Below are 27,753 nucleotides of genomic sequence, written 5' to 3' on the forward strand. Positions count from 1 at the left end.
GTGTTCTAGCAAGTTCAGCTAGTATGTGGTGTTCTCGCTGGTGGCTCTTACTAATATACAGTACACAGGATACTTTGACATTACTCAACTCCAGAGACAACACATGTTCACAGAATTCAAGGAACAAGTATTGGATTTGACATCTGAAGGAGGAGGATAATATCAGCAGCTGAGCAGCACGGCTAGAATGAAATATAGCTTTCCATGTCTAATCAAGTGCCAAGCGAAAGGAAAAAGTTCTGAATCCTAAAGTGTATTTTATTATTTCAATCTGTTTTTAGAAATATTCCTTGTGCGATGATAAGAACCATGAGTACTGTTCTACAGTAGGATGTGAATGGACACCCAGGAAGAAATTACTATTGTTTTCAGAAATCTTTCTAGCAGGAATGAGCAAAAATATGAAATGATTTCTGAAGACACAATTTTTAACACATTGCTTCAGCAGCAAACACCATAAACTCGCTAACAGGGTGCAGAAGATTCAGATTTTGAGTTAAAGGTATAGTAATTAATTGTGTTCTAATGTAAGACTGTGAGAGTGCTGTATACTCAGAACTGTGCAGTAGATGATCACTGTTAGGCCATTATTCTGGTTCACTCGCAAAGGCTAATTCCTTCTCAAATGGACAAAACCATGTGCACTGCAGGTGGGGCAGATGTAACATGTGCAGAGAGAGTTACATTTTGTTTCTGTGCAGGGAAAATACTGAATGCTTTTTTTTTTACACTACAATTTAAAACTCTCTTTGAAGTAAAACCCCACCCAAATCTAATTCTCTCTGCACAAGTTACATCTGCCCCACCTGCAGTGCACATGGTTTTGTCCATTTGAGAAGGAATTTGCCTTTGCGAGTGAACCAGAATAAGGGCCCTTGTGTATAAAATGTTGCACAATGCGTAGACTTTAGATAAAAATAGCAGGGGAAACTTATGAACATTTAAAAAATAGAATTGATAGATTATTTTAGTATATATTTATTCCAGACTGGAATAGATGCTTTATTTTAATATTAAAGTTTTATGTTCCCTCTGGTTCCTTGAGATGTCAATAGCTGTTAAATGATTACAGCAGGAAGATGTACACAAGCAGATGACATAGAGATGTAAAGGGGATCCGGTCTCTGGGTTGACAATGTCTAGATCGAAAGTGACCAGGTAGACATCTACAAATGGACATACCATAGGATGAAACTGACAGAATACAAAAATATATATACCTTGGAGCGCTGCTTGTGCAGAACAAATGCAGTTTCCAATAAAAAATATATTACTTAAACATTTGTGATGAAATTCATTTAAAATAATTTATTATATCAAGAATTGTAATAATGCCCTGTCTTAATGGGCGGTATTTAATCACAATAATCTAATAGAATACATATTTAAAAAAAATCACACTTAAAAATAAATACGAAATTAAAATAAATACAATTAATTTATATGAGCACATAAATCAGCAATTACACTTTTTTTCTCCTAATGAGCTGATGTTGGCCAGTCCATGTATAATTTTAGCTAGAGCGAAATTGTTTTTCACAAACTTATTGTGAGACACTAATACTGCTTTCACATTGCAGAAATGGGTAATGACACGGTATTCTTAAATGGGACTTTAAAACGGGTCAGAGCCTTGAGACCTTTCACATTGCAGGTTAAAACCGTTTTAAAAATCATTTAATACCATTCAAACATTCAACCCGTTTAACCCCCAAGGGACACGTTTTAAGCCATTGAAATAGAGCCATTCACACTGCCTAAAAAACGGCTTTAAAACGTGTAGGACTCTGATTTTTAACCGTGTTAAAATACCGGTTATCTTTAACCGGTAAATCAACTTTGGCACTTTCACATTGCAGCCTTAAACGTTTTAAAATGGGAAAAAAACGGCAATATACCGTTTTAAAAGTGCAATGTGAAAGGGGTATTATTGTCCATGAAACAGGAGCACTTTGAATATAGTTTTGAACACAGGCGCTGTTTAGATGCTACAATGTTGCATTAGTGAGTAAATAGTTCACTTAGTACCTAAATGTAGCATTTCTCCTTGCTCTTAGAAAAGTGGTCACTCAAGCTGTAAAATGTAGATTTGACAAGGTATAATCACGCGATGATTTGATGTGTAGTTCCACAACCAAATGGAATGAAACGGGAGCACACCACTGAATTTGCCAGGACTAATTTCTGCATTTCAGCTCATGGGACTGGCGCATGGGACTGGCGCATGCGCAGTAGCTTCATCGGTACTGTGCAGGCGCTGGCCCCAGTCTCTATGGGCTGCTTCGGTAGCAGCCCACAGAGGAATATTCAGGGTCCTGGGTTGGCACATGCGCAGTAGAGACACAGAGACAACCTGGAGGGATGGAACACCTCCCAATGGGGCTGCCTTGGGTGACTGGCAGGTCAAACTTCCAATAGGAAGTCACTGCCAGTTACATTGAAACCAGTGCAGTCTCCCAGAGATATCTTCAATACAGTGGCGGATTTTACCTGAGGGGGCTGCAGCCATGTTTTCTAGGCGTGCCCACGGGGGGGGGGGGGATTCATTAGATGATGAGTGATTCTGAATGGATTTCCCCCTGTGTGCAGCTTTGCACATGGGGGGATTTCACTATAACAGGTCGGCATTTACCTGCTCGCTGGGCTCCAAAAACGTGCAGCCCAGCGAGCAGGTCTGAATTAGCCTCTTAGAACTGGGTTGTTTCCTTTCCCGGATTGGTTCGTGTTCACATGCAAGAACCCAGGATGTATGAAAGTGGTATAGGTGAGCACAATCCAGCCAGCTGATATTTATAGGCTGACTCTGTGACTAGTAAGGTAACAACAGCTACCAGTACTAGGGCGGGATGTAACAAACCGAAAATGTGGTAAAACCCCTGTGTACTAAAACCCCGCCGTCACATTACCGCATAGTAGGGCATCGCAACCCTATAGAAGCCTATGGGCTTCTTTTCGCTGCCCGTCACCTCCACCGCAAACCCGCCGCCTCCCCTCCCCCTGGCTTACCCTGCTGCAGATCCTCCTCCCCATAGCAGCGCAGCCGGATGTCCTTCTGGCTGCAGGGGGGAGGAGGAGGCGCCGGGGACAGCCAAGCTGAGTTGACCCGGCATGAGGGGAGAAGGAGGTGCCCAGGAGGTGACGGAGACCCCCCTGCACACCACATTACAGGTATCGCGGGGAGCATCCATCACCGCACCGCGATGCCAGACGCATATGTTAGTACATATGCGCTGGCATCACGGCGACCGGGCGGCAAAGGGAGACGATGTATATTAATACATCCCGCCCCTAGTGTCTTCCTATTTTATTTAATGCAGAGGAATGTTGTGCTCCTAATGTCTGTGGTAGGAGAAGCCTGAGGATTACTGGTAACATAGAAAGCAAAATCTTAACACCAAATTAATTTCCCCCACAATGCTGTGTTTTGTCTAGGAAAATGAGCTGAATTTAAGTTGTTCCGTCTAAACAATAACACCTCATTGTTCTGGATTAGCAGCCAGGTGGGAGTTTTCATGTGCCTTGCATGAGCAGTGACCCTAATAGGTAATCTGCACGATTTATAAGCAACATATGGGGCTGCCATGTGTCCGCCCTAAAGACACAATCCGGTAGCAAATGGTTCTACTTTCACCTGCTCTATGAGAAACAACTGCTTGGTATTTTCCCTGGAAGCTTTCCAATCCCCAAACAGAATAGTAACTCTAAAAAAGGATCATATACAGAATCGTGATGTAGCATCACAATTTACATAAACATAACTATAAAAATACACCCTCTTTTATTTCTCATTTATTAGTCTCATCAGCATTTATCCAAAAAATAATGTAATTTACACAGAATTTATTTGTAATTATTATTTTCATTTTTTTGCTGCTGTCATACAGTAATACACAGTAGTGTCTCCAATAAGATTGTTGAGTCATATCTAATGACTATTGCACATTCAATCAGACCAAAATGTCCCCCTTGTCATGCACTTGTTCCGCCAGTAGTACCAAGGCTGTCCCAAGGTCCCAGTCCCTCCTTAGTGCCTGCTGTGTGTATGCCTCCATCCCCACACCTCCGTGAGGGGCGGAGAGGAGTGTGCCTGGTTATTGGTCCACGGAAGTCTAAACAAGCTCCAAAGCAATACCCTACTAACAGTAGACAGATAAAGGGGTTAAACCGCGAAGAGGCAAGTTGCCATTGCAGCGGTGGAAAAACAAAAGCAACGGCACCGCAATTTGTTCCCTTTGCAGCCTGATCTAAACCTTGTTTTTTAGATTTTTATAATATATAAATATCAGACACTCTCACATAAAGTAAAGCTTGCTGCCACATTGTGCCATACTGTCCAAGTGTTGGTCAGCATTACCTCTTATATTCAGTGTTAAGCTGGGTACACACTAGTAGATATATCTGCAGATAAATTCATCTGCAAATACATTACAGACGCATCGGGCAGTGTTCTCAGTACACTCTGCCTAATCCGTTGGGACTGACATCATAACCGGGTGGGCGCATTTTCATGTGCCCACCCATTGAGCTGTCAATTACCGGAGGCTTATGCAACGGCTGTACAGGCAGTTGGCAGATCCCCCCATACACACAGACCGATATGCCGATATATCTTTAGATATAACGGGCATTGGTTGTACTGCACTGCCGACATGATAGATCTGTAAATGAGGCTGCTCATAGATATATCAATGGTACACAATGGGCGATGGTACATCGACATATCAGCCTTTCCATCGAAAGGCCCATATATCAACAAATGTGTACAAACTTTAAGTGTAAGGTTGTGGTAATGGTTTTACATATCTGGGTCCAGCCATCCAATAAACTGGACACTATTTACAAATGAGGCAAGCACGCCATAATGGCTCCTTATTTTCCTTCTTGTGCGAGTCGGAGGGTGTGTTTTATAGAAGGGCTTACCGACTTAGGGTTTATGCACAAACCCTTGGGAGGTAGCACTGCTAAATACAGCCCTGATTTCAGCTCTAGTGTTTCTTCAAGGCTGAACCATTTGCCATTGCTCCTAACACTCTTTAGCTGTGTGTGAGATTTGGCATCCTCTGATTTCTGGGACTAATGGAATGAGGGCTCGTCAGCGCTGCCAGGAATGAAAGCAGCAGTTTCCCTTGGCAAACTACTCCGGTCGGATACCAAACATTGTTGCTGGTCAGTAAAATCTTGGATTCCATTCTCCAACCGGGTTTCTTTAAATACGTTGGAGCTAGTGGTTTAAGGAGAGATGGTAACCATTTGTGGTCTGAACCATCTTCAGGAATATAAGGGGGCTGCAGTTCCCAGATGAACATATTGTATAATATCACAGACACTTCATAACATAACATTGAATGGACTTATATCCCTCTATCGTTTCCTTGTATATTCTGAAATGCTACAATCATAGCAGCACCATTACTGGTTGCACTTGCCTCTTTGTTTGATCCTCAGTGAGAGTTCCACTCTGTCACAGACTGTTCTGCCATGTACACTCACAGGCGGTGCTGCAGTGCCATGTACACTCACAGGCTGTGCTGCCTGAGGCTAAATGACAGTGCTTGGATTTCTATGCATAGGATAGCGTTAAATTATATGAACTGCATGAAAACAAGTAATAGGTCACTAATAACGACTATACGATTGGAGAATTTATATGGCATGTTACTTACTGTATGAGGGGATGCCGTATGTTTGTCCTGGGGGAGGGTATGTGGAGTACGCTGCTGCTTGCTGGATTCCTGCACTGTACTGGGTCTGTCCATAGGCGGCCATTGCTTGAATGGATGTGGGGGACACAATATGGGGATAGTGCCTAGCAAGAAAACATTCAGATTGTGACTTTTCATCTTATAAAGTTACACAGCTTAAATACTACACATGATGCACGTATACCTACAGTATCTAAGGGAATCAGTTTTAATGAGGACAATAAGGATATAAGAGGTGAAAAACAGAACCTCAGTCATTGACCATATCATTCATTCACAGGGCTATGGTCTCCAAACCAGTGGTTCTCAATAATGTTCCACCTGGGTACCCCTAATATATTATTGATGCCATCTGTACATGTAATATTTGCAAAGCAAAACATTTGTAATACATTTAATTGCAAATTTTATATAAAGACATAAGAATAAAATTAAACGTACGACTATAGTCGTACACATCTGCTTTCTTTTACAGGGATAGACTTTTTTCATTTTGTAATCAGGGTCCTACTGTGATGCATAAGGTTAGCGATCTGCAGCACACTGCTTGCCTTATGTGTTTTATTATCACATGGATGTCCCACGCCACCAAAATAAGTTCTAGAATTCTCAATAATATAAAAGTATCAGCTAAACAGAAATACCCCTTTTACACCAGGGGCCTAATTCGCAGGACAAATTGGTTCTCAAAATTAACAAAACCATGCTGCACTGCAGGTGGGGCAGATGTAACATGTGCAGAGAGAGTTAGATTTGTGTACTGTGTTCAAACGGAAATCAAAATTGCAGTGTAAAAATAAAGTAGCCAGAATTTACCATGCACAGAAACAAAATAAGGCTCCTAAATCTAAAGGTACCCATACACTGACGCGATTTGGTCCGATTTTGGCCGATTGCGACCAATCGACCCGTTAAATCGGACCAAATCGTCTCTCCCTGACATGCAGTCGGGTCCGATGCAAGGTCTCGTTCGCATTGGACCCGACCAGGTGGTCGGACGGGCTGGCCGTCCGTTCTAGGACCTCTCTCCTGGCGGCGAGGCGGGCAGGAAGTAGGGACGCATGTGATTCATCACAACGGACCTTCCCGGTGGCTCGCAGGCTGTCGGGTATCCCTACACTGCTGCAAGACATCGCAGCAGTGTATGGGCACCATAACTCTCCCTGCACATGTTGCATCTGCCCCACCTGAAATAGACCTGCCACAGCAGTTCTGACCAGGGTTATTCAGAGTCAGAGCCATTTTCTACTCATAAAGAGTAAAGGGGATTTCTCTTGCCAGTGCATGGAGATGTGTTGTGAACAGGACCCGGGTTGATCGATTCGAGTTACCTGTTCGCAATGCTAGGTAACCCAGGACACTCGATACAGGTTTTTTCAATGATCCTTTTACACCATACCCTGACCTGGGTGGAACTGGCAATAAACTGGATCAAAACAGTGCCATTAAGGGGGAACAAGTCTGTGTTTGCTACTATTAAGTTGCAGACTGAGATGTATATTTAAGAAAAAAGTCAAATGGAACAGCTAAGTGGCAAAGTCTGTGGTTCCCGGTTTGAGTATGGTGTATATATGTGGACACATCTGTATATGAGAAAACAGTCAAATACTGTATCCCTACAGTCAATCAGAGCAGAAATATCCTTGTCACACTCCCAGAATCCCTTCATCCATCTAATCTTGGCCCGTCTATGTTTATTTCCACTGTACATCATCGCCATGCTGATGTAGTAATGTTCCATACAAAATGGATAAACATGACATCATACCGGGGATTGGAAAAGGTTACCACAGGCTTCCAGCCAAGCGCTATACAGAATATGGATGGACATATGTTACTTACATATAATATGTGTGCTGTTTTGCAAAAAATGGCTCTCAGATAATTATTAGTTAACTCGCAACGGGAATGATGAGATTTCCTGAGCCATAAAGACCTCCATATTGAATGAGGCACGCCAAACCCCTCAGATCATCTGTTTTTTATAAGAACATTGACGGAATCTACTTATCTTCAGCTAACAGGTTGCAGCTTACGCTCTGTCGCTCTGGGAATATATCGACGTTTATACCATATGAATAATTAGCGGTCTCTGCACATGCTAACACCTCCACATCGAAGCCTACACAGGATATTTAACATTTTCCCATCGCTCGCTGTACATAACTCCGACCATAAAGCAAGGCTTACCTTGGATAATTCACTTCAGATGCAAATTGCTGGAACTGTTTACTGTTACCTTAAAGTACAAATAAATGTAAATTAGTAACAACCCCACCCAAAGAAGAAAAAAGTACTGTTGAACTCACTAGACCAGTGGTTCCTAAACTGTGCGCCTAGGCTCCCTGGGGTGCCGCGGGACACTTGCAGGGGTGCCTCAGGTTGGTCGTCCAGGACCAATTCAAATGATTTATGATCAATTATTTCTGGACAAAACCAGTGCTGGTGGCTGCCAATCATAAGATGTGTACAATCAGAAGCAAATCCTGCCCTTTACCACATAACTGACCCTAAGAAGCACATATAAACACAATCTACTTAATTTGATATATATTTTTTGGGGCCTGGGGTGCCTTGGAAAAACTCTGATACTCTAGGGTGCCGTGATTAGAAGAAGATTGGGAACCCCTGCACTAGACACTTGTTCCTGTTTTCTCTTGTCTGGAGTTTAAAGGAAGATTATTCCCTATTCTGAAAACAATATACACTCGGGCAGCTGTTACTGAATAAAACAAATATAGTGGTGTATTGTCTTTATCAATAGGCCCCATTTCCAGCAATAAAGCACACTGGGTTTGGTTCATAAGGTCTACAAATATTAGTTAAACAGTGTCTAGGTCGACCTCAAAAGGTTGACATACCTCAAAAGGTTGGCCAATGTGGGGAAAAGGTCAGCTCAGGAAAAAATCAAAAATCAACCATTATCATGTGGACTTATAGACCATGTTGATCTAATGCATGTAACTAATAGTGCTCGACCTATTGACTGTTGACCTTAAGTCCAGATAGAGCTATGACAGATAAAAGCGCATTTCTGCTCTTTCCAGGTGTGCAACAAGCAATGTAATGTAATAAAAATATTCAAACACAAAATGGACAGCAGTAACAAAGCAGTACCAATGTCTACTCATATCATACTGTATGTAGGCACAGGTGAGGCTAAAATGAGCGGTATCAGAGACAAAAAGGTAGCAGTGGGAATGAAGAAAGTGGGTGGTACTGAAAAAGTGGTAAGCAGGGCTTTAAATTGTCTACTTTTTCACTATACACTTCTCCAGACAGACCCCAATCCTACATCACGAGGCAGAAATTTGTTGTATGAGGGGACTTCTATGATAAATTAACTCAATGTACATCTTGTACATTGTGAAATGTGCTGGGCAGACATTAGGTATACCTGCAAAAGCCGCAGTGTGGGGGTCTGCATTAATTTATATTTGTTTTGTTTCTTCTGCACATATAGCCTTCAGGAGCTATTTATCTTTTTGTGTGTTTGTTTGGAACCTCTGGGACCACTAAACGACCCACATCAGAAGCAGTAAGATGAAAGCCTTTATGGCATTTCATCCAATGATGGTAGTAGCCATTGCTGGCTGCTCTTCCATATCCTCCACATCTGCCCTTTCATTGCCATTTTTGTTTGAACCTGGATTAATAATTAGTAACATAACATTGACAAGGCATTGAAGGGATAGTAAACTAAGAAAACAAGACGAATCAGAATTTAGAGAGAGGTAAAGCACCAACCAATCAGCAGCTGTCATGTTACATGCTGTATTTTAATAATTGAGAGCTGATTGGTTGTTATGTTACCTCTCTGCAAGGTTGGATACATTCCCCTGAATAATTAATCAAACACACACACACACACACACACACACACACACACACACACACACACACACACACACACACACACACAATGTGTGTGCTTTATGCAAAAAAAGGGGTAACTCTGAGAGATTTGTGCCTAAAAATTACACAGAAAAGCTTAGCAAATATCCAAATATCCAATATCCAGGCACTAATGGGAGGGGGGGACTTAGGGTTATGCTGTGGGGGGAGAGGTTAGGGTTAGGCTGCGGGTTGGAGGGGGGATTAGGTTTAGTTACTTGGAAGGGGATGTTAGGATTAGGGTACTGGGTGGGGGTGGGGCTTAGGTATAGCTGGCAGGGTATGGGGGTTAGGCACCAGCAGGGAGGGTTAAGATCAACCTGAGTGGGAAGTGTTAGGGTTATTCACATATAATGGTTTTAAATATATATAGCTTGGCGAGATATTGAACCTTGATCATCTGAACCCATTTTATTACCTGAATGTGTGAAGTTGTCTCTGGAAGATACTTTTCTTGCCTTATCTGGAAAAATAATTTAAAGAATATTAAACTTTGCCCTTACCAAAAGCGAAGAAAAAAAATCGCTTTAATTGCTTATTTCGTTTACAGAGGATGACTGCCAAGAGAAAGTGGAGAATTCCAACTAATTGAGGTTGAGGTTTGGAAGAGATTCATATGTAACCTCTTCAGCTGTTCTTTCATACTGATAGAATTACAGTCATGTTTGGTTGTGAAGAGCTACAAAACTTTATTTAATAGCAATTTGCAATGAGGTCATACCAGACCTAGAAATCAGTTGTCATAGGAGTGAAATTTGTGTATGAAGAAGTTAGTGGATGTATTATTTTGAAATCTATATACAGTATGTAATGTTACGACTGTGTAGTCCACAGAAGTCGCTAATAGCTTCGGATTAATCATTAAAAGAAACTGTCATATTTACACTGAGAGACTTAATTATTGGTAAAAGGGTGTAAAGTTACAGTTTGGACTTAGTTAAAGAAATTGTAAACAGCATTTTCCAAAATGATTATACAGGTCTATAGACCTAAGGAATTTTGTATGGCTATAAATTTATGAAGCACCCCCTACCCTCAATAAATTCTTATTACTATCATCTTTTATTTTATAATTTCCACTGCACCACTCAAGGATTATACTAAAACAGAGAACTAATAACACTGGCACAATTACTCATAGTTCACATAACTGTGGTACAGTACTCAGCAGTGCCGTCACTATGGGGTGCGGGCAGCACCCAAGTGTCACCTACCGAGGGGTGACATGCAAATGCCATCTCCTGCACTGTGTTGGAGCAGGCATGCAGCCCAGACAGTCTCCAGTGGGGTTGGGTCATGAGGACACATCCCCATCCAGAGAGGCCACACCCATGTTATCAGTGGCGTAACTATAGCTCCGCAGGCCCCACGGGGGTGGGGAGGTGCAGAGAAAGTGTCAGCGCCGGAGGGGTCTGCGGGTCTATAGTTACCCGCTGCTGTCTGCCGGTACCTGGCTTGCCGTCACGGTCCCGTCTCTCCCGGCGCCGGCTCCTGCTGCTATAATAAAAAGTGACACTTAGAAAATGGCTGCCCCCATACTGCAGACAGTTTTTGAGGATGCTAGAGGAGGCGGCGGCCTCCTCTAGCATCCTTAAAAACGGTCTGCAGTATGGGGGCAGCCATTTTCTAAGTGTCATTTTTTATTATAGCAGCAGGAGCCAGCGCCAGGAGAGACGGGACCATGACCGCATATGCGGCAGGCCAGGTACGGGCATAATGCGGGGGGAGGGCGCACATTACGTAGTTACGCCACTGCATGTTATTGAACTGGGTGTCAGATAGGTTAGTGATGCTCCTGATACTCAGTGAAAATAAAAAATTAATTAGGTAAGATGCAGACAAGGTGAGGGTAGAGTTAATGCCTAATTCTTGACTGCAAGTGTAGAAAAGTCGAGAAGGGGGAGGGTTTAGCGAACGTTAAGACTGTTTCAAGTGACGGAGGAGAGCAGAGAGTCAGAATCACTTAAAGGGTGTAGGAGACAAGAGAGAAGTAGCACTGGAAGCAAGGATAATGCTAGATGAAACACAAGGAAGGAGGGTCCTGCCTGCCAAAGATTACAATCTATATCCAGTGGCCGGGTCATCCATCTTTCTCTTCTTTGATCATTTTGGTTTGATAATACTTTTAAAGGGACCTTAGCCACAAATGTTTTGCTTAATTGCACCTTGCATATGGTAACATACTGTATAGTCTACTCATAATTGTTATTCCAATCAGCAAAAAGGGGCTGTTATTGTTACCTCTTTGCCACCCTCTGTCATATCAGACCTTTTAAACCTGGCCACATTCCCAAGTTATTTTATACTGGGCCCAACAATTTCTGATCAGAGTCAGGTAGGCAATGTAACAAAGCAATAAAGAAGGCAAGTCAGGTCAGATGTTTGGTTGCATAGGGAGAGGTATCAGCAGTAGAAAGAAAGAAGTAATAATGCCACTGTATAGGTCATTGGTACGACCTCATCTAGAGTACTGTGTACAGTTCTGGAGGCCATATCACCAGAAGCATACAAAGAACTGTACAAAGAAGGGCAACTAAAATGGTGCATGGCCTAAATCACACAACATGCCAGGAAAGACTAAAAGCTCTTAATAGGTATAGTTTAGAGCAGAGAAGGGAAAGGGGGGACATGATAGAAACTTTCGAATATATATCAAGGGTTTTAACAGGGTACAGGTGGGAGACATTCTTCACAGGTAGAGGAGCAACAGAACACGAGGACATGCACTGACACTAGAGGGAGGAAGATTCAGGGGAAATTGGAGGAAGAATTACTTCACAGAAAGAGTAGTAGATAAGTGGAATAGCCTACCATCAAAGGTGGTAGAGGCAAATACAGTAGAACATATTAAACATGCTTGGTATAGGCATATTGATATCCTTCCTAAAAATATAAGGATCAAATATGGTTTGAGGTCACATGTTTTAAAAAGGGGCAGACTAGATGGGCCAAGTGGTTCTTATCTGCCGTCAAATTCTATGTTTCTATGACAGCGATTGTCTGGGTGAAGTGGTCCTTGGATCACAACGATAATGTATGTCAGTACAATTCCCACCAACTAGTGTGAATCACTAAACTACAATCAGATGTTGGCAAACACATTCTGAAAGCAAATCCTCACAAGAATTGACTTTACACTGGGCCGTGAAAGGACAGAACATGCTGCATTCACTATGGTGGGCAATGAGAAGAGGCCCATTATCCAATAAGCAGTTTATTGCTCCATGTGACCTTGGATGACCTGGCTCCTCTACAAGCCTTGGCTGGGTTTCACTTACCACTTGTGTGACAATATTTGCAGCTAATAATCTGATTATTCTTCTATAACAGAATCATTGCTTTATGAGCAGAATGAGCTCTGTTTCCACTTAGAGTATTTCTGTTTGCCTCTGAACTAAGGCCTTTTGGCTAGGTCCATAAATATCATGGCTGAGACTGCTATCAGACAGTGGCTTAGTACCTCTGGTGATAAAACGAAATCCATGGGGGACTAAGCTTTACATTTTTACATGTTGCAATTTCCCAGTTGTTCCATGTACATAAAAATGTTACAGCTGTCTATTAGCATATAAAGATCCAGTATAATCATAGTGGGAAAAAAGCACAACTGAATAATTAATTGTATAATTAATTATGTGTTAAGTGGTGATTACTTGTCATGTTATTATTGTATAATATTTCTATAAACGATCACCCATTCCTAGTCTTATCTACCTGTACACAAAGCAAGATGGTACACTGTCCAAAACAATGTGTATTACTAGTCTGTAACTCCTCTATCTCTCTGGGGCAGATGTATTAAGCCTTAAAAAGAGATAAATGCAAGGATGATAAAGAGACATAAACGTCCAGCCAATCACCTGCCAACTGCCATGTTACAGCCTGTGTTTGAAAAAAGTCAGGAAGGAGCTGGTTGGCTGAACATTTATCTCTCCTTATCACCCTTGCATTTATCTCTTGTTAAGGCTTAATACATCTGCCCCATTATTAGAAAATCCTTGCAGTATGAGAGGTACTGTAAGTACACCGCTGTGCAGGAGTTGAATTCAAAATTCAATAGACAATATTGTGTTACCATCCCAGGCACCATCCATACATAGTTCCTCTGTTACAGAGTGGATCCTATACTTTGTAAACTATTTGGGAGATTATATCACATTAATCTCTAGAGAGCTGCAGAGCATTAGTCTGCTCCTTCTGCCAACTGACTCATGTACGGATATATACAGTAGTGTTGGCTGGTGCCAATTGGGTGCCAGCCTTAAATAAGCAACTAATCTACCCTGCATCCTGGTAGAATCAATCTACCCAATGCGTTACATAAGATATATTAAAATAGAAAGATTTTCTCCAATGCTTAGAATAGATCCCTCGTAATTTTATTGAAATCACTCAGTAGTGCGGATATGGCCGGCGGCGGTGCAGGAGGAATAGCAGCAGGGATTGTAGATTCCTGCTGCAGTCCCTCCTATATACATTCTGGTGATGATTAATATTTCTGGCTAACCTTCAGCCGCAAATACTGTATTAAATGATAAATGGGACCCTAAGTATACTGTCATTAACTTTCCCTGGTTTCTGTCTAAAGGGGCACAGGGCAATTTCAGGCCTATTTCTAAGTGATCTGACTAGATCGCTTAGAAATTAAGCACGGATCACTCGGTGTGTATACCCCAATGCGACACCGATGTGTGAAGGGCGGAGTTAGGGGTGTGGCTTCTTTCCGGTGTACTGAGCCTATCTATTAACAATGGATTTATCATCATGGTTGGTTTTCTATCACTATATATTGGTACAATTGAAAAGAAACCTCCTAATACTTTCATTTATGAATAAAATATCACTAAGTGATACTGAGCTGCCAGTGCCCAGCAATACTATCCACAACCATTAAGAGTTAGCTTACTGCTACAATGGACAGATCTGTGGGAAGAAGAGCTTGTGTGACTCAGCTAGCCAGATCTCATAAGCATAGTGGAACTAGAAGCCGTGGACTTTCAATTACGCTGGGAATAAAGTCAACTTTTACAATAAAAAAGTTTTATATTTCTCCAATTATTACTATTTTTTGGATAGTGATAACATAAGAAGGATGGTGCCTGTACCTGGTATTTAGGCTTTGGTGGGCCACCTCCTGTGATATCACTGTTGTTGCTGCAAATTGTCCATAGTCATAAAATAGGCCTATATCTGTCAGAGCATTCAAACCATAGGGTATATCAAAGTCTAGATTTACTGAGATCTGTAATTACAAGCATCACCTGTTGTAGCACTGTTTTATTTGGTGCTTTTTACCTCATCCTCCTCTATTTCCAAAACCAGGAGGTGAGAGGTCACACACATCTACCCATCTTGTGAGTGAGCAGTAAGAGGACTTGGTTCAGAAACTAGTGAGAATACATAGGGCCCTGTCTCTTGCCAATAATTTGTTAAACAGATTTAGAGTCCACAAGAAAGGCTTGAATAGCCTAATGGTTTTTCAGTCCGGTATCTCAACTCTAAAACAATGTGTCCTATTTTGCTCTTGCCAGATAAGACATTCTTGGGCATCAAGAACATTCCTGAGCAGGATTCAGGAAATAATTCTGTGAAATCCTAAGCATAAAGTCACCATGAGACCCGACGCAATCGACTGGCAATAAATTATTTATGAAAGGACATTTTGAGGTTACAATAAAAAAAAGAGTGCAGGAAAACTTCTACGTTAGTAAAACAATAACTTTTAAATGTAAGTACAGCTAAATAATGTTCCTTATTTTAGATAGTGCTGTTTTTCTACATTTAATTAAAGAAAATGGCCATGCGTGCGCAATAGAGATGTTCCATAGAACACAGGCAGCATTTTCCTGGAGACCTGCGCATGCACAATAAACTTTTACACAATACCAGAATGTGGACACCATTGGAGAGGAGGGGGCCCAATAGGAATGAGCACAAGGGCCCCCTCCTCTCAAAGCGCCACTGCAAGGAATGAGGCCTCTGCAAGGAATAGTTGTGTCATCTGCATGATTACAAAGAAAACTTTAACTAAAGTGGCATTTTGAAAAACATCAAATCTTTAAAGCAACGAAGGAGGATCCCCTTGTTAGCAGTAATGCTGTGCCAGATGCATACCTCCCAACTTCTGTCCGTATGAAATAGGGACACTCGCGCGGCGTATGCAAATGAGGGTGCGGCTTATGCTAATTAGCCGCAACCTCATTTTCATACGAGAATAGACGCTGTGCGCATGCGCACAGCGTCTATTCTACTAGATTGGGGGGTCTCCCAACTGCCACCCCCCCGCAGCGGGACAATGCCTGCCGCGGGTGGGACAGCGGGACAGGACCCGAAAATCGGGACTGTCCCTCTAAAATCGTGACAGTTGGGAGGTATGCAGATGGGAGAGTGCAAAGCTGTGACAGCGTTACACTCTCCCACTCTCCTGCTTGCTTCCTGTAACAATGCTGATACAGAAAGCAAGCAGGAACGCTGTGTCAGACACGAGAGTGGGACACTGCAACAGCCAGGTGAGTGGAACGCCTTACATTCAGGGAAATGGAATACCGCGACTCCCAGAGTGTGAAACCTAGAAGAGTGGAACTCTGTGATAGCCAAGTTATTAGAATAATTTGACAGCCGGTAGAGTAAAGCACTGTAACAACCAGAAGAAATGAAGGGAATGCCAAGTGGTGGAGCGGAAAGCTGTGACAGCTTGGAGAGTAGAATGTTGCAATAGCCTGGATATTGGAATGCTGTTACAGCCAGGAGAGTGGAACGCCATGACAGCCAGGAGAGTGGAACGCTGTTACAGCCAGAAGCGTAGAATGATGTGACATCCGCGAGAGTGGAGCATTGTGTCTACCAGAAGGAATGAACACTGTACAAACTGGGAAAGTGGAACGCTTTGCCAGCCAGGGAATGGAATACTGTGCCAATCAGGAGAAAGAAATGCTTTAAATCCCAGATTCCCGAAATGATGTGACAGTCGGGAGAGTGGAACGCTGTGACAGCCAGGAGAGTGGAATGCTGTGACAGCCAAGAGCGTAGAATGATGTGACATCCGGTAGAGTAAAGCACTGTAACAACCAGAAGAAATTAACACTGGCCAAAGTGGAACACTGTGCCAGCCAGGGAATGGAATGCTGTGCAAATCAGGAAAAAGAAATGCTGTAAATCCCAGATTCCCAAAATGATGTGACAGTCGGGAGAGTGGAACAATGTAAAAGCCAGGAGAGTGGATAAACGGGACACCCAGGGGAGTGGAATGCTGTGATATTTATTTTGGAGTGAAAGGCAGTGCTAGCTGCTTTGCCAGCCAGGACAGGGTAACCATGCGAAGCAGTCAGTACAGTTTTTGCAATACAAACTACTAGAGAGTTTGAAAATTCAGCTCAGTATTCACAATATGTGCCTGATTCTGAGGTAGGAGTGAAGCAACAAAGATCAAGTAACTGTGAACCTGGACAAACCATGCTGCAATGCAAATGGATACATTTAATTTAATTTTTTTTTTGCATGCAGGGTAAATACGGTCAGCTTTTGCATGTAGCCCACAAATGCTGAACAGCTTTAGATTTCAGTTTGAACACACCCCTCTCAAATCTAAATCTCACTGCACATTTTACATCTGCCCCTTGGATCCCATGTCTTCCGAACGGACTAGTTTTAAGCAAATATACAGATACGCTTAGTAAACTTTTGAAATGTTCAGTGCCAACAATGTTATCCTATTCCTAGCTGCCCAGGCTAAGGGAAGCAGAGTTACCATAAGTGGCATAGGCTAAAAGACAGTACTACTGAGAAACCTGTCGCATCAACAACATCACATTGTTAAAGTCATTGTAAATTCTACAGCACTAGGGTCTGGCAAAACTTGTGTCCATTCTGAACAGAGAAAGGTGCCCCAAGCAACAGATAATTCTTACCTGTTATGTCATTAGGAGATGCGAAATGACTGTGAGAAGGGTTGAAATTCAGGTCGTCAGAGCAGCCACTGGTAACAGAGAGGCTCTGTGATATCACTAGATCTAGCATTTCCTTGCACCTGAAAGAGAAAGAACACAGGATAATGTATTCCACTGTGCATGCCTAGTGATAATTCCCTGTGCCATATAAATATTAAAACACACCACCTAAATCACATTCTCTATTTAAATTTCATAAAATAACATTTGCTAAAATTATTCCACCTAAGAGAACACTGGATGTAAATGAAGAGCTCACTCCTTGGGGAGTGCACACGTTTGATTGCTGTTTGTCTGACTTTTGTGATTTGCCATCAGAAATGACTCTGGTCTCCTGTGAATATGAATACACTCCAGCATGTGTTTAATCCAGGGAGTAATTAGACAGCCCACACTCTATTATTCAAATCAAATGTGACAGTACTGTCTGAGACTGCTTTAATGCAACATAAATTAGAATTTAAAAAGTTATGGCTTTTTTTTAAAGGATGTTCTTGTCTGAAAAGTTTAGAAACAACTGTTTTTGCGAACTACAACCATGTGACATTTGTGGTCAATGGGGCTACATTTTTCAAACGTAGCCTGTAACATGACAGTTGATTGGCTGGTAATTTATCACTATCCGTTTTATCACTCTTAAAAGCTTAGTACATCTGCTGCTGTATCAGACGCTACAGACCAGTGAACACAAACAAACAGTTAACAAACTACTGAAATAGTCATGTAGTAACTTTTCTTCTTTAGCACTAACAGTAAATAAACATGTAACAAGTATTGGGCCTAATAAGTGCAATTATGACATAATAGAATACAAATGAGAAACACAATACCGCATTCTCTGTGCTCCTCAAAAGCCAGACATTTTAATAGATAACATGAAAAATCTGAACCTAATTACCATGTAAACGGAATAGAACAAGGACAAACATAAGAGCCAGGCTGCAGACAGGACCATGGTGGTGGCACATACAGAGAACAGATTCTCTACCATTTGCTAGGCCTGTCGTCGCTCACATTCCCCCGAGGCATCAGCATTTAGGGGAAGCATGACTGCTTTAAAAGCCCAGTTTCAGAGCAATGTCAGGGAGCGGAACCCAAGAGATGACAGCTGGAGATGGAGGGAGGGGGCACTGAGAACACTTCAAAGGCTCCCTGTACAGCAAATGGATCAAAAGCATATGGATTCCTAAGTCAGTGGCTCCACAGACAGCGGAGCACAACGGCCTACTGACTGCTCAGGGAATCTCACTTTGGCTGCTACAATCTGTCCAGTAAGCAATAGTCCCTGCTTTTATGGAGATTTCATGCGGAGGACTCCTCTCAAATAATACATCTCCTATAACTCATTAACATACTGTACATACTCACTGTATGTGCAAAATGTTCTACATGTGTGCACAGTGTCATACATGACAGTGCTAAGTGATGTGTGGGTGCAATTCACAATCTGAAATTTCTAATGGCAACCGCATGTTGGACATTGTTATTATTAATTAGAGTACAGCACTTTTGAGATAAGGTTGGCGTATTATACAGTATATGCATTTGCTTTTACAACTTCTATTAAAAGTGTAATAAACAGAACTAGAAACATGCTTACAATTTTATGTATGACATCACATAGAACATGCAAGAGATATCAGGTGAAATTTACTAAGATAGTCGTTCTATTTCAGATGGGATGTTGCTATGGGCAACCAATCAGATACTATCTATTGTCTTCTAGAGGGTGCTAAATAAATGAGAAGTTGATTCTGATTGGTTGCCCATAGAAACAACCCATCTATCTACAGTATCTATCCAGCCCACACCATGTTGCCAGGGTCACCTCTATTGCACATGCGTAAATCACTAGATAATGGCAGCGGCGGCCATTATCCTGGTGATTTTTGCCGCTGTGCAGCCATCGCCAATCCAATGGAGAAGTGAGTATAATTAATTAGGTACAAGGTGTGCAGTGTGCAGGCCCCCCTGGACCCAGGGGCCCGTATGAATTGCAACCATTATAGATCCGCCAGTGCTTTATTAGTAGGGCGCTAACGATTTAATATAGTTCACAGATCAAGAGAAGTATAAATATGTCTGTGCACATATAGAACTATAGCAGGTATGGAACATTTAATTTGGATGGCCACAGACCATCGATGGTCTATGGCTGATGCCAAATACTTTTGCCATCAATGGGGGGGAGAACCAGATGGATTCCCTCCACTGATTGCACATTGATTTTTTTCAAAGTGCCGAGACAGGGAGCATAGCTCCGCCCTGTAACCTGTGAAGCCCCACCTCCGTGTTTTAATTAGCCCAACAGGCCAGTCAAACAAAATGGATAACCATCGATAGGTAAAAATATTGATGGTCATCCATTGCATATTTTAACACTATCGATGGCAACTTGCACTATTGCCATCGATGGCAACCATCGATGGCCATAGAAACTATGGCCATCCCTACAGTTAACCAGGTAGAGAGGAAATGCCTGATACTGTAGATATACAAAACTGATACAACATATTGTATTCTATGCAACATAGATATTTAAATCCGAAAAATAGAAGCTGCCTGGAAACACATGGAGGGAGGTAGGTGGGGGTCTCAAAAGTAGTGTTTCTGTACTGCATTATCCCATTGTTTACAAGACCTTGTCAGTACCTAGCCTACTGTCAGCTGTGTGCTAAGCAAGGGTTAAGACTTCTGTAAGCATTCTCCCTTCGCCACACATAAGGAACATATTGCAATAAGTTTTTGGAATAATTCGAGAAACAAGCAATTTGGGTTTGTTCCAAACAATGTATAGACAGAGCTGAAATCAGGAAACGGTTGGAGACGCTGCCTTCCTGGATTATTTCAATGACTTCTGAGCTGGGCTGTAGGAGGGCTGTCTAAGCCACATGGACTGATAGCTGCACTACAGCTCTGTTCCTATTGGAGATTACAGGGCCATGGTCCCAGCAGGTTTACGTTTCTCAGTCATGAAGAGAAATAAATAGCCAGCGCTCTCTCTCCTGTTGTACATATTTCTTGGTTTGTGAAGGAAAACTAGTTTGATTGACTGGAAAATGGGTCAGGCACAAAACATACAATGATACTTAAACCAGTAAAATAAATGAAGCTGTTTCTAATATGCAGAAACATCTGGCACAATGCACAAATCTTGCAGAGTGTTTATTTTAAAACAATACAGTAAGAATGTTTTGTGGACTGCCATGCGCCTGTGTTAAAAGTGGAGTACAGCGAGATTACACTGAGGGTGCATGGGAATTGTGATACATCTCACCCTTTTTCACCTGCATACTGGCATCTGGCATGGGCCTGGAGGGGCCCAGTATGCTGATTTCAACCCCGTCAGTAGAAGCAGCTACCTCACATCTGCATTTAGTTCAGCTTCACAGGACTGAAAATAATTTTGTAAACATAAATGTGCATAAGGTACTGTACATGGCCACGCCTCCCACAATTAGGCCACACCCCTCACAAATTATCCAGGCCCGCCACAGCTCTCTACACCCCTGCCTTCAGAAACAGCTCTTCTAGTTGTCCATTGCAAGGAGAGGACCTCTGGGTTTATGCCTTTGAAGTCCTAATTGCGCATGCATAGACAGGGGCTTATATAAGCAGGTGCCGGATGACGGAGTGATAATCGGGATTCCGACGGTCAGTATACCGACATTGGAATCCCGACTGATGGGCTATTCTCCCTCCTGGGGGTCCACGGCCCCCATACAGGGAGAACAGAACCTATGGCGAGAACCTATCACTGAGCCTGCAGAGTGGTGAGCACAGCGAGCCCGCAAGGGGCTTGATTGGGCTAGCCCACTGTCAGTGAGTACTGTCAGTTGGGATTACTGACCATCGTAATCCCGTCTGTCGGCCCGGCATACCACACCCGTATATGCAATGGCATTTATAGATGGCATTGACTATCCTGCAAATAGCTACAGTTCTACTAGGACTGCTACAGGTATGTCACAGATATCTCTTTTTTAATACATATGGGAATCAATATACAGTATATTGCTGTAAACCTTCGGAAACGTCCATTGGCAGAAGTTTTACCACATTATTTAACTTTAATACATCCCACCCTTACTATCCATTATATAATGAAATGTTATATCATCTATTTATGTCTAGTGTCCGTGTGTCTCCAAAACACTACCATCTGTTGGCAGCAAGTGAAACTACATCTCTTTCTTCCTCACACATGCACAAACACAGAGGAAATGACAAGGTAGCAGACTAGCTTTCGAAGCATTAGCTGCAAGATGGTTTACTAGTACTATATAGTCATGATGTTATTATTCGGGAGATGTATCAAACCTTGAAGAGAGATAAAGTGAGGAGAGTTAAAGTACCAAGCAATCAGATTCTAGTTTTACAGTTACATTTTTTTTTTTAAAGTGTTTGCTTGGTATTTAAACTCTTTTCACTTTATCTCTCTCCAAGGTTTGATACACCTCCTCCACATCCAAACACCGATCACTCTGGGGCTAATGAAGATTTGGAAACAAATGCGAATTGCCCGTTTTTTGCTCTCAGATTGCTCCTTTTACCAAAAATGAAAACACAATCTTCCCCTACTGCCTTCAATGCATTATGTACTTAAATGAACTCCTTTTGTCAAGAGGCACCAGACACGGAAATGTTTGTAAGTGTACAGGCATGTTCATAGGATTGATATCCTTACAAAAAAATAAGGATCAAATATGGTTTGAGGTAACATGTTTAAAAAAAGGGGCAGACTAGATGAGCCAAGAGGTTCTTATCTGCCGTCAAATTCTATGTTTCTATACAAAACGCGTCCCATGCTGTCCACAAGACCAACATACAGGTGCCTGTTTGTTGGAGGTAGATCACTTGGGGGTGTTCGCATGCTTGGTTGCAGAGTGTGGGAGAGACACTCTACCGCTGCTTAGTACATCCCACCCATTGTCTGGGCTAGATGTTTATTTTCTGTATATGGGACGGGTACCATTCCATAATCCAAGTTCCCTGCTCTGACTGTGGAACACCGAAGCCAGTGTAGGGGAGTGCCAGAAGGTTCTAACACAGTCCCTGGACATATATGAACGCATTTATCACATAATGCTGTGTAAAAAATAATAATATAACTGGTGCTAATGGTGTGCAATTATAGATGAAGTATACTTTATAGTCACTTAAAAAAAACAATTATTAGATGAGCCCTAGCTATCAATATAGTGTATGGCAGTAGAGCTGGTTTCCATCATTTATATGATAAATGACATATAGCCATAATATATCAGTTATATCTTGCTCAGCTATTCTGGCCTGAAGCCTTAACTTACTACTTCGGAGGAACGGCCACAGGGCATGTACAGCGTGACCCAGCTAGCCGACTCAAACTTGTTCACTGAAATCCCAGACTTTTACTGAACCAGTGTAACCCTTGTTAAATAGGCTTCATCATAATTTGTGTAGGGATGCTTCTGCTGGTCACATCTGGCAAATATTATTACCTCCTCTGCTGTCCACAGCAGTAAATCCTTGATAGATAGAGTAAAGTCATGTTTTGTCATAAACGGGCCCTATCTTTGGCAAAAAACTCAGTTTTCATCAGAAAAAGTGCAGTTCTCACTTTAGGAAATAGAACTGTATATTACACCAACGCAATCAGCCATGGAAATATCCAGTCCTGTTATCAAAAAGCCTGTCTACCATGATGCATTTTCTGTATGTCATAATTAAAGCTCACTTGGTAGGATTGAACCCAGTTATTCCACTCTAGAGCATTTGTTTTGGATCTTTTGAGATAAAAGATTACATAAATAAGGGGGGACTGGCGGTAATCAAACAGTACATGCGACAACCAATTCTGTTACCAATATCAGGAAGTCACCGTAGCCTCAGGGCTGAAAAATACATCAATCCGTTGGGAGCCCTGTCCGTACATATTGTTTTGTTTATGCTAAATCTTCATTCTGTTAACTCAATTTGTCAGCCCCCACAGCCAAGCAAGACTTTTTTTGTTTTAAAAGTCTGTTTTTGGTCCCAATTCTGCTGAACTTCAAAATGTTTTGTTAGAACATCTCATTGGACTTCCGCCCCCATCTTCAACAGAGAGGAGAAAAAAGTAAAATGGAAAGAGAGCAGATGTTTGAAACGTACTTGTACCTTCTAATTACATTATTGTTCTGGGATTTCATTAGTTGCTGTGTGATTGATCATTTTCTTTTATGAATGATTCCATTTAGAGTCATAATTCAGAAAACAAAGACAGAACTTCCTATTTAATATAGCTGCACATTACGCCACCCCCTGCGCTAGATATTTCAAAACATTAAATGAATGATACAAATGGATCGCATCGTTTCCACAGGCCACTGATTGGCTTATATTAGTGGCTCTCAAAAGTCCATAGCATTATGAAATATACACGCTCATTGGTGAACAACATTAATAAAAATGTCACTGATGTAAAATATTTATAGATGGCACAAACAATAAATACGCCAAAGCAGAGGCGTCATAGAGTGTGGTGGCACCCGGGGCGCACTCTGCATTGACACCTCCACACCCTGCCCTGCCATCAGCAACTCTGTCCAAAAAGGGAGCATGGCTGAATTGAAAGGGTTGTGGCCTTGCGGTGACCCCATTTTTGTCACTCTGGGCGTGTGTCCAGCATCCCCGGAGATGTTTAATATATATGTTTAATTATGTTTGAAACAACACTTCTGATTATCTTTAGAGAGCTATATACAATCCAACTGAAGCTCTTTCTGTCCTGATCTGTATCCCACCACTTGTCTTACACCATGGAACTAAAGAAAAGTATGAAGTCAATATGGAACAACCTAGTGAGAACCATCTAATATCTCTAAGTTGTTTATAATGAACTTCTGGCAGAAACCCTTATTCTCCACGCCGTTGTGATGTGATTCAAGCATGTTCGATCCCGCAGTAGATGCAGGACTGTGGGAGCACCAGAAAAGAAGAGCGAAAACAAATAAAACAATCCCATAAAAAAAAAAGTTTATCCCACTGTTCTTTCTTGCAGCTGGGTCTTCTCATTTAAATTCTGATTAAAGCATTGTTATAATATAATAGATAGGACCGTTATGCTGGGCATATGCTGTGAGATAGAATGTCTGTAAGCCAACAGACCTGGAAAACTGAAACCATCAGATATGTGAGACATTACAATGTATGGCCACAAAATCTGTGTTCTGTACCCTCCAACTGTACTGCATTAGAAGGCACAGCACAGTTGTTTTATGTTCTTTACCAGCAAACAGAGGCAACCAATTATTAGATCTTTCAGATATCCAGGACAATTTCAGCATGTCTGACCGACCAATCAGCACAGCACCTGCGAGCCAAAGGTTTCCTAAAGGCCCTCATACACTAAGCCGAGGTATCGAATGCAGCCTCTCTTGTGATACATTGGTATCTACCTGCAGGGGAGCCATCAGGCTGCTTGGCATCGCATATGATACATCGGATCGCATATGATACATCGTATGCTGTCGCATATGATACATCGTATATGATACATCACATATGATACATCGTATGCTGTCCTTTACTATATGATGTATCGTATGCAATGCCATTCGCTGCCCCTGTCAACTATGCATTTTTTATAACACTACCCTATCCATAATGTCAACCTTTTCATTGTGTCAACCATATCTACATCAGAACATTATGACTGCATGCCAATGAAACAAGTAATAAGAAGCAGATGTCACAACATTAACAATTTGAAAAAGACACCAGGTGCCACCCAGCTCCAGCAGTTAGGCTAATTATCGTCAAGGGACCATTGAAGATAGAATATTTAAGGGACCTGAGTCCCTGGTCCTCAGTGAGGTTGTGGGTTCTATTGCCACCACAGCCCTAACTCTGCAGAGTTTGTATATTCTGTCCATGCTTGCGTCGATTTCCTCAGAGTACTTCAGTTTCCTCCTATATACTAAATACTAAAACTTATACTGGTAGTAGGTTGATTGGCTCCCAATAAAAAATAACCCTATTGTCTACCTATGTTTAGGACAGACTAGCTGGGCCAAATAGTTATTAATCTGACGTCATATTCTAGGACATGGAAATTGGTAATGAGAAAGATGAAGTGATAAACCTTCTAAATTGAAGCTATTTTTGACAGAACCCAAGTATATAAAGCAAGACAGAGAAACCTCCTGCCCACAGTCTGTCCAACTGTGTGAAGGGATGATAGATACCGTCATATAGTAAATATTATACTGTGGAGATAAGATTAACACAAATATGCTCCCTGCATCCCAATTCCATGACACTTCGTGAGCATTTTTACTATAATAATTCAGATTCAGGCTATGGCTGACTTGTGAGTCCAGGACCTGTGTCTGCATTGTTAACTGCTGATTTTGGGGGACAATTCTGTAATCCAGACCAGGTGCAAGGTCCTTGATTCCAACACAGAGTCACTTCTACAGCAATAAAAGTAACCATATAATCTTAAGCAATTGCTGACAAGTAAATCTGGGAGCACTGTCTGATCTCCCGTTATTTGCCTCACATTCTGAATTAGGAGTGAGTCACAGGAGCTGTTCCAGACTCAAACAGCACACAGAATCACCTGGGGATGCTGACTCAGATATATATATATATATATATATATATATATATATATATATATATATATATATATATAGAGCAAAAGAAGAGGGCACTCACCAATCGTTGAATGAAATTTGAAGAAAAAACGATTTATTTATGCTTACATGACAGGGCTAACGTTTCGATCTTACACAGACCTTTGTCAAAGCCAAGCAATATAGAGAGCAGGTCCTTCCACCATGTTCATGGTGGAAGGACCTGCTCTCTATATTGCTTGGCTTTGACAAAGGTCTGTGTAAGACCGAAACGTTAGCCCTGTCATGTAATCATAAATAAATCGTTTTTTCTTCAAATTTCATTCAACGATTGGTGAGTGCCCTCTTTTTTTGCTCTTTATTGTTTGGATATATTATCCTTGGAGTGAGCACCACCGTGGTGACTCTTCTGTGATAGGTGCGGAACTTTCTGGAATTTATATATATATATATATATATATATAAAACACCCAGTTGTGGAATGGCGCCTCTATTTAGTAAATAGTGTCCATATTTCTTTCTAGTGTCCATACTTCTTTGGTTGCTTCACTGAATATTGGACCATTATTATACCATTAATATAATTTGTTCTAAGAATTCAGCAAGGTTACTAGAAGTGACTACAGTATGCTGCCGCCTTCTGATTGTGTAACTGCAAAGTGCAAACATTGCCCACAGTACCCTTCCCTTTCTCAACAAATGAAACTGAAATTCATGTCATCACGTCATCACAATGTCTATGCCAGATTTCGGGCTACATCTGATTGCGGCTATGTGAATGTGCAGAGGTCTGTGATCAGATAGCTGCCACCCAGGCAGAGTGACGTCCCACCCGCTGCAACAGTGCAAATGACTTTCAAATGGATCGCTGATCTGCAGATGAATTCGCAAGGTATTCACCATCTAATTTTTTTGACAGTCTGTGCAAGTGTGCGTAACTCTCACCCTCCCACAACTCTGCGACAGAGACAGGCTGATGGAGGCCGGAGCTGACATCACACACCCTTACTGACCACTCCTGGGCACGGCTGTGTTTTTTCTGACAGTCCCAGTTTACCAACTCCCAAACACCGGATCCCGGTTAGCTGAGTTGCGAGGGAGTTGCGAAAATTGTAATGGCTGATTTTTGTTGCTGTCTGCTACTGCACATGCGCGTTTCTTTCCACAGTCATTCAATATTCGAACTCTGAATAATCCCCTTTGGCATGCCATGCTGTAACTTATAGTTCCATAATTGCTAGAGAACCACAGGTTTCTTTCTTCCAGCCTAAATCATATGACCTTGTTCTCTCAAACCTTAAGGTCCTGACACTGGGTGATTTTGCTGAGAGTGTATGGACAGCGATGATCGTTTTCATCGCTGGGGGGGGGGGGGGTGGAGCCGCTCAGTGCATACACACTGAGCCGCTTTCCCCCTGCCCGGCACACTGGCAGCAGAGGGAGGACCAAGGCCGGTATAAGGCTTCTCAGCACCCCAGGCAAAACTTCAGCCTACTCCCCCCCTAAAATAAAATAAAAATAAAATCATGTGGTCTTCCCAGCCCCACCCAGGGGCAGCAATGTACGGAAGTATGTCTCAAGGGAAAGTATGGAGGTGAGGTCTTAGAAGTTCCA

The 27,753-nt window shown here is 42.0% G+C and overlaps 1 protein-coding gene across 1 annotated transcript in view; it reads right to left on the reverse strand.

Annotated features, from left to right (window-relative positions):
- EYA2 (EYA transcriptional coactivator and phosphatase 2) overlaps nt 1-27,753 on the reverse strand; it is a 137,808-nt gene that overhangs the window by 69,214 nt on the left and 40,841 nt on the right. Inside the window, exons 2-5 of the mRNA XM_083145419.1 lie at nt 17,504-17,622; nt 10,015-10,059; nt 7,893-7,941; nt 5,664-5,806 (exon numbers count right to left, since the gene is read on the reverse strand). Of these exons, the coding sequence (XP_083001545.1) occupies nt 5,664-5,806; nt 7,893-7,941; nt 10,015-10,059; nt 17,504-17,612 (346 nt within the window). The 5' untranslated portion in view covers nt 17,613-17,622. The remainder of the gene's footprint in view (nt 1-5,663; nt 5,807-7,892; nt 7,942-10,014; nt 10,060-17,503; nt 17,623-27,753) is intronic.

Source organism: Crinia signifera, chromosome 6 (genome assembly GCF_055691185.1).
Source record: "Crinia signifera chromosome 6, ASM5569118v1, whole genome shotgun sequence".
NCBI lineage: Eukaryota > Metazoa > Chordata > Amphibia > Anura > Myobatrachidae > Crinia > Crinia signifera.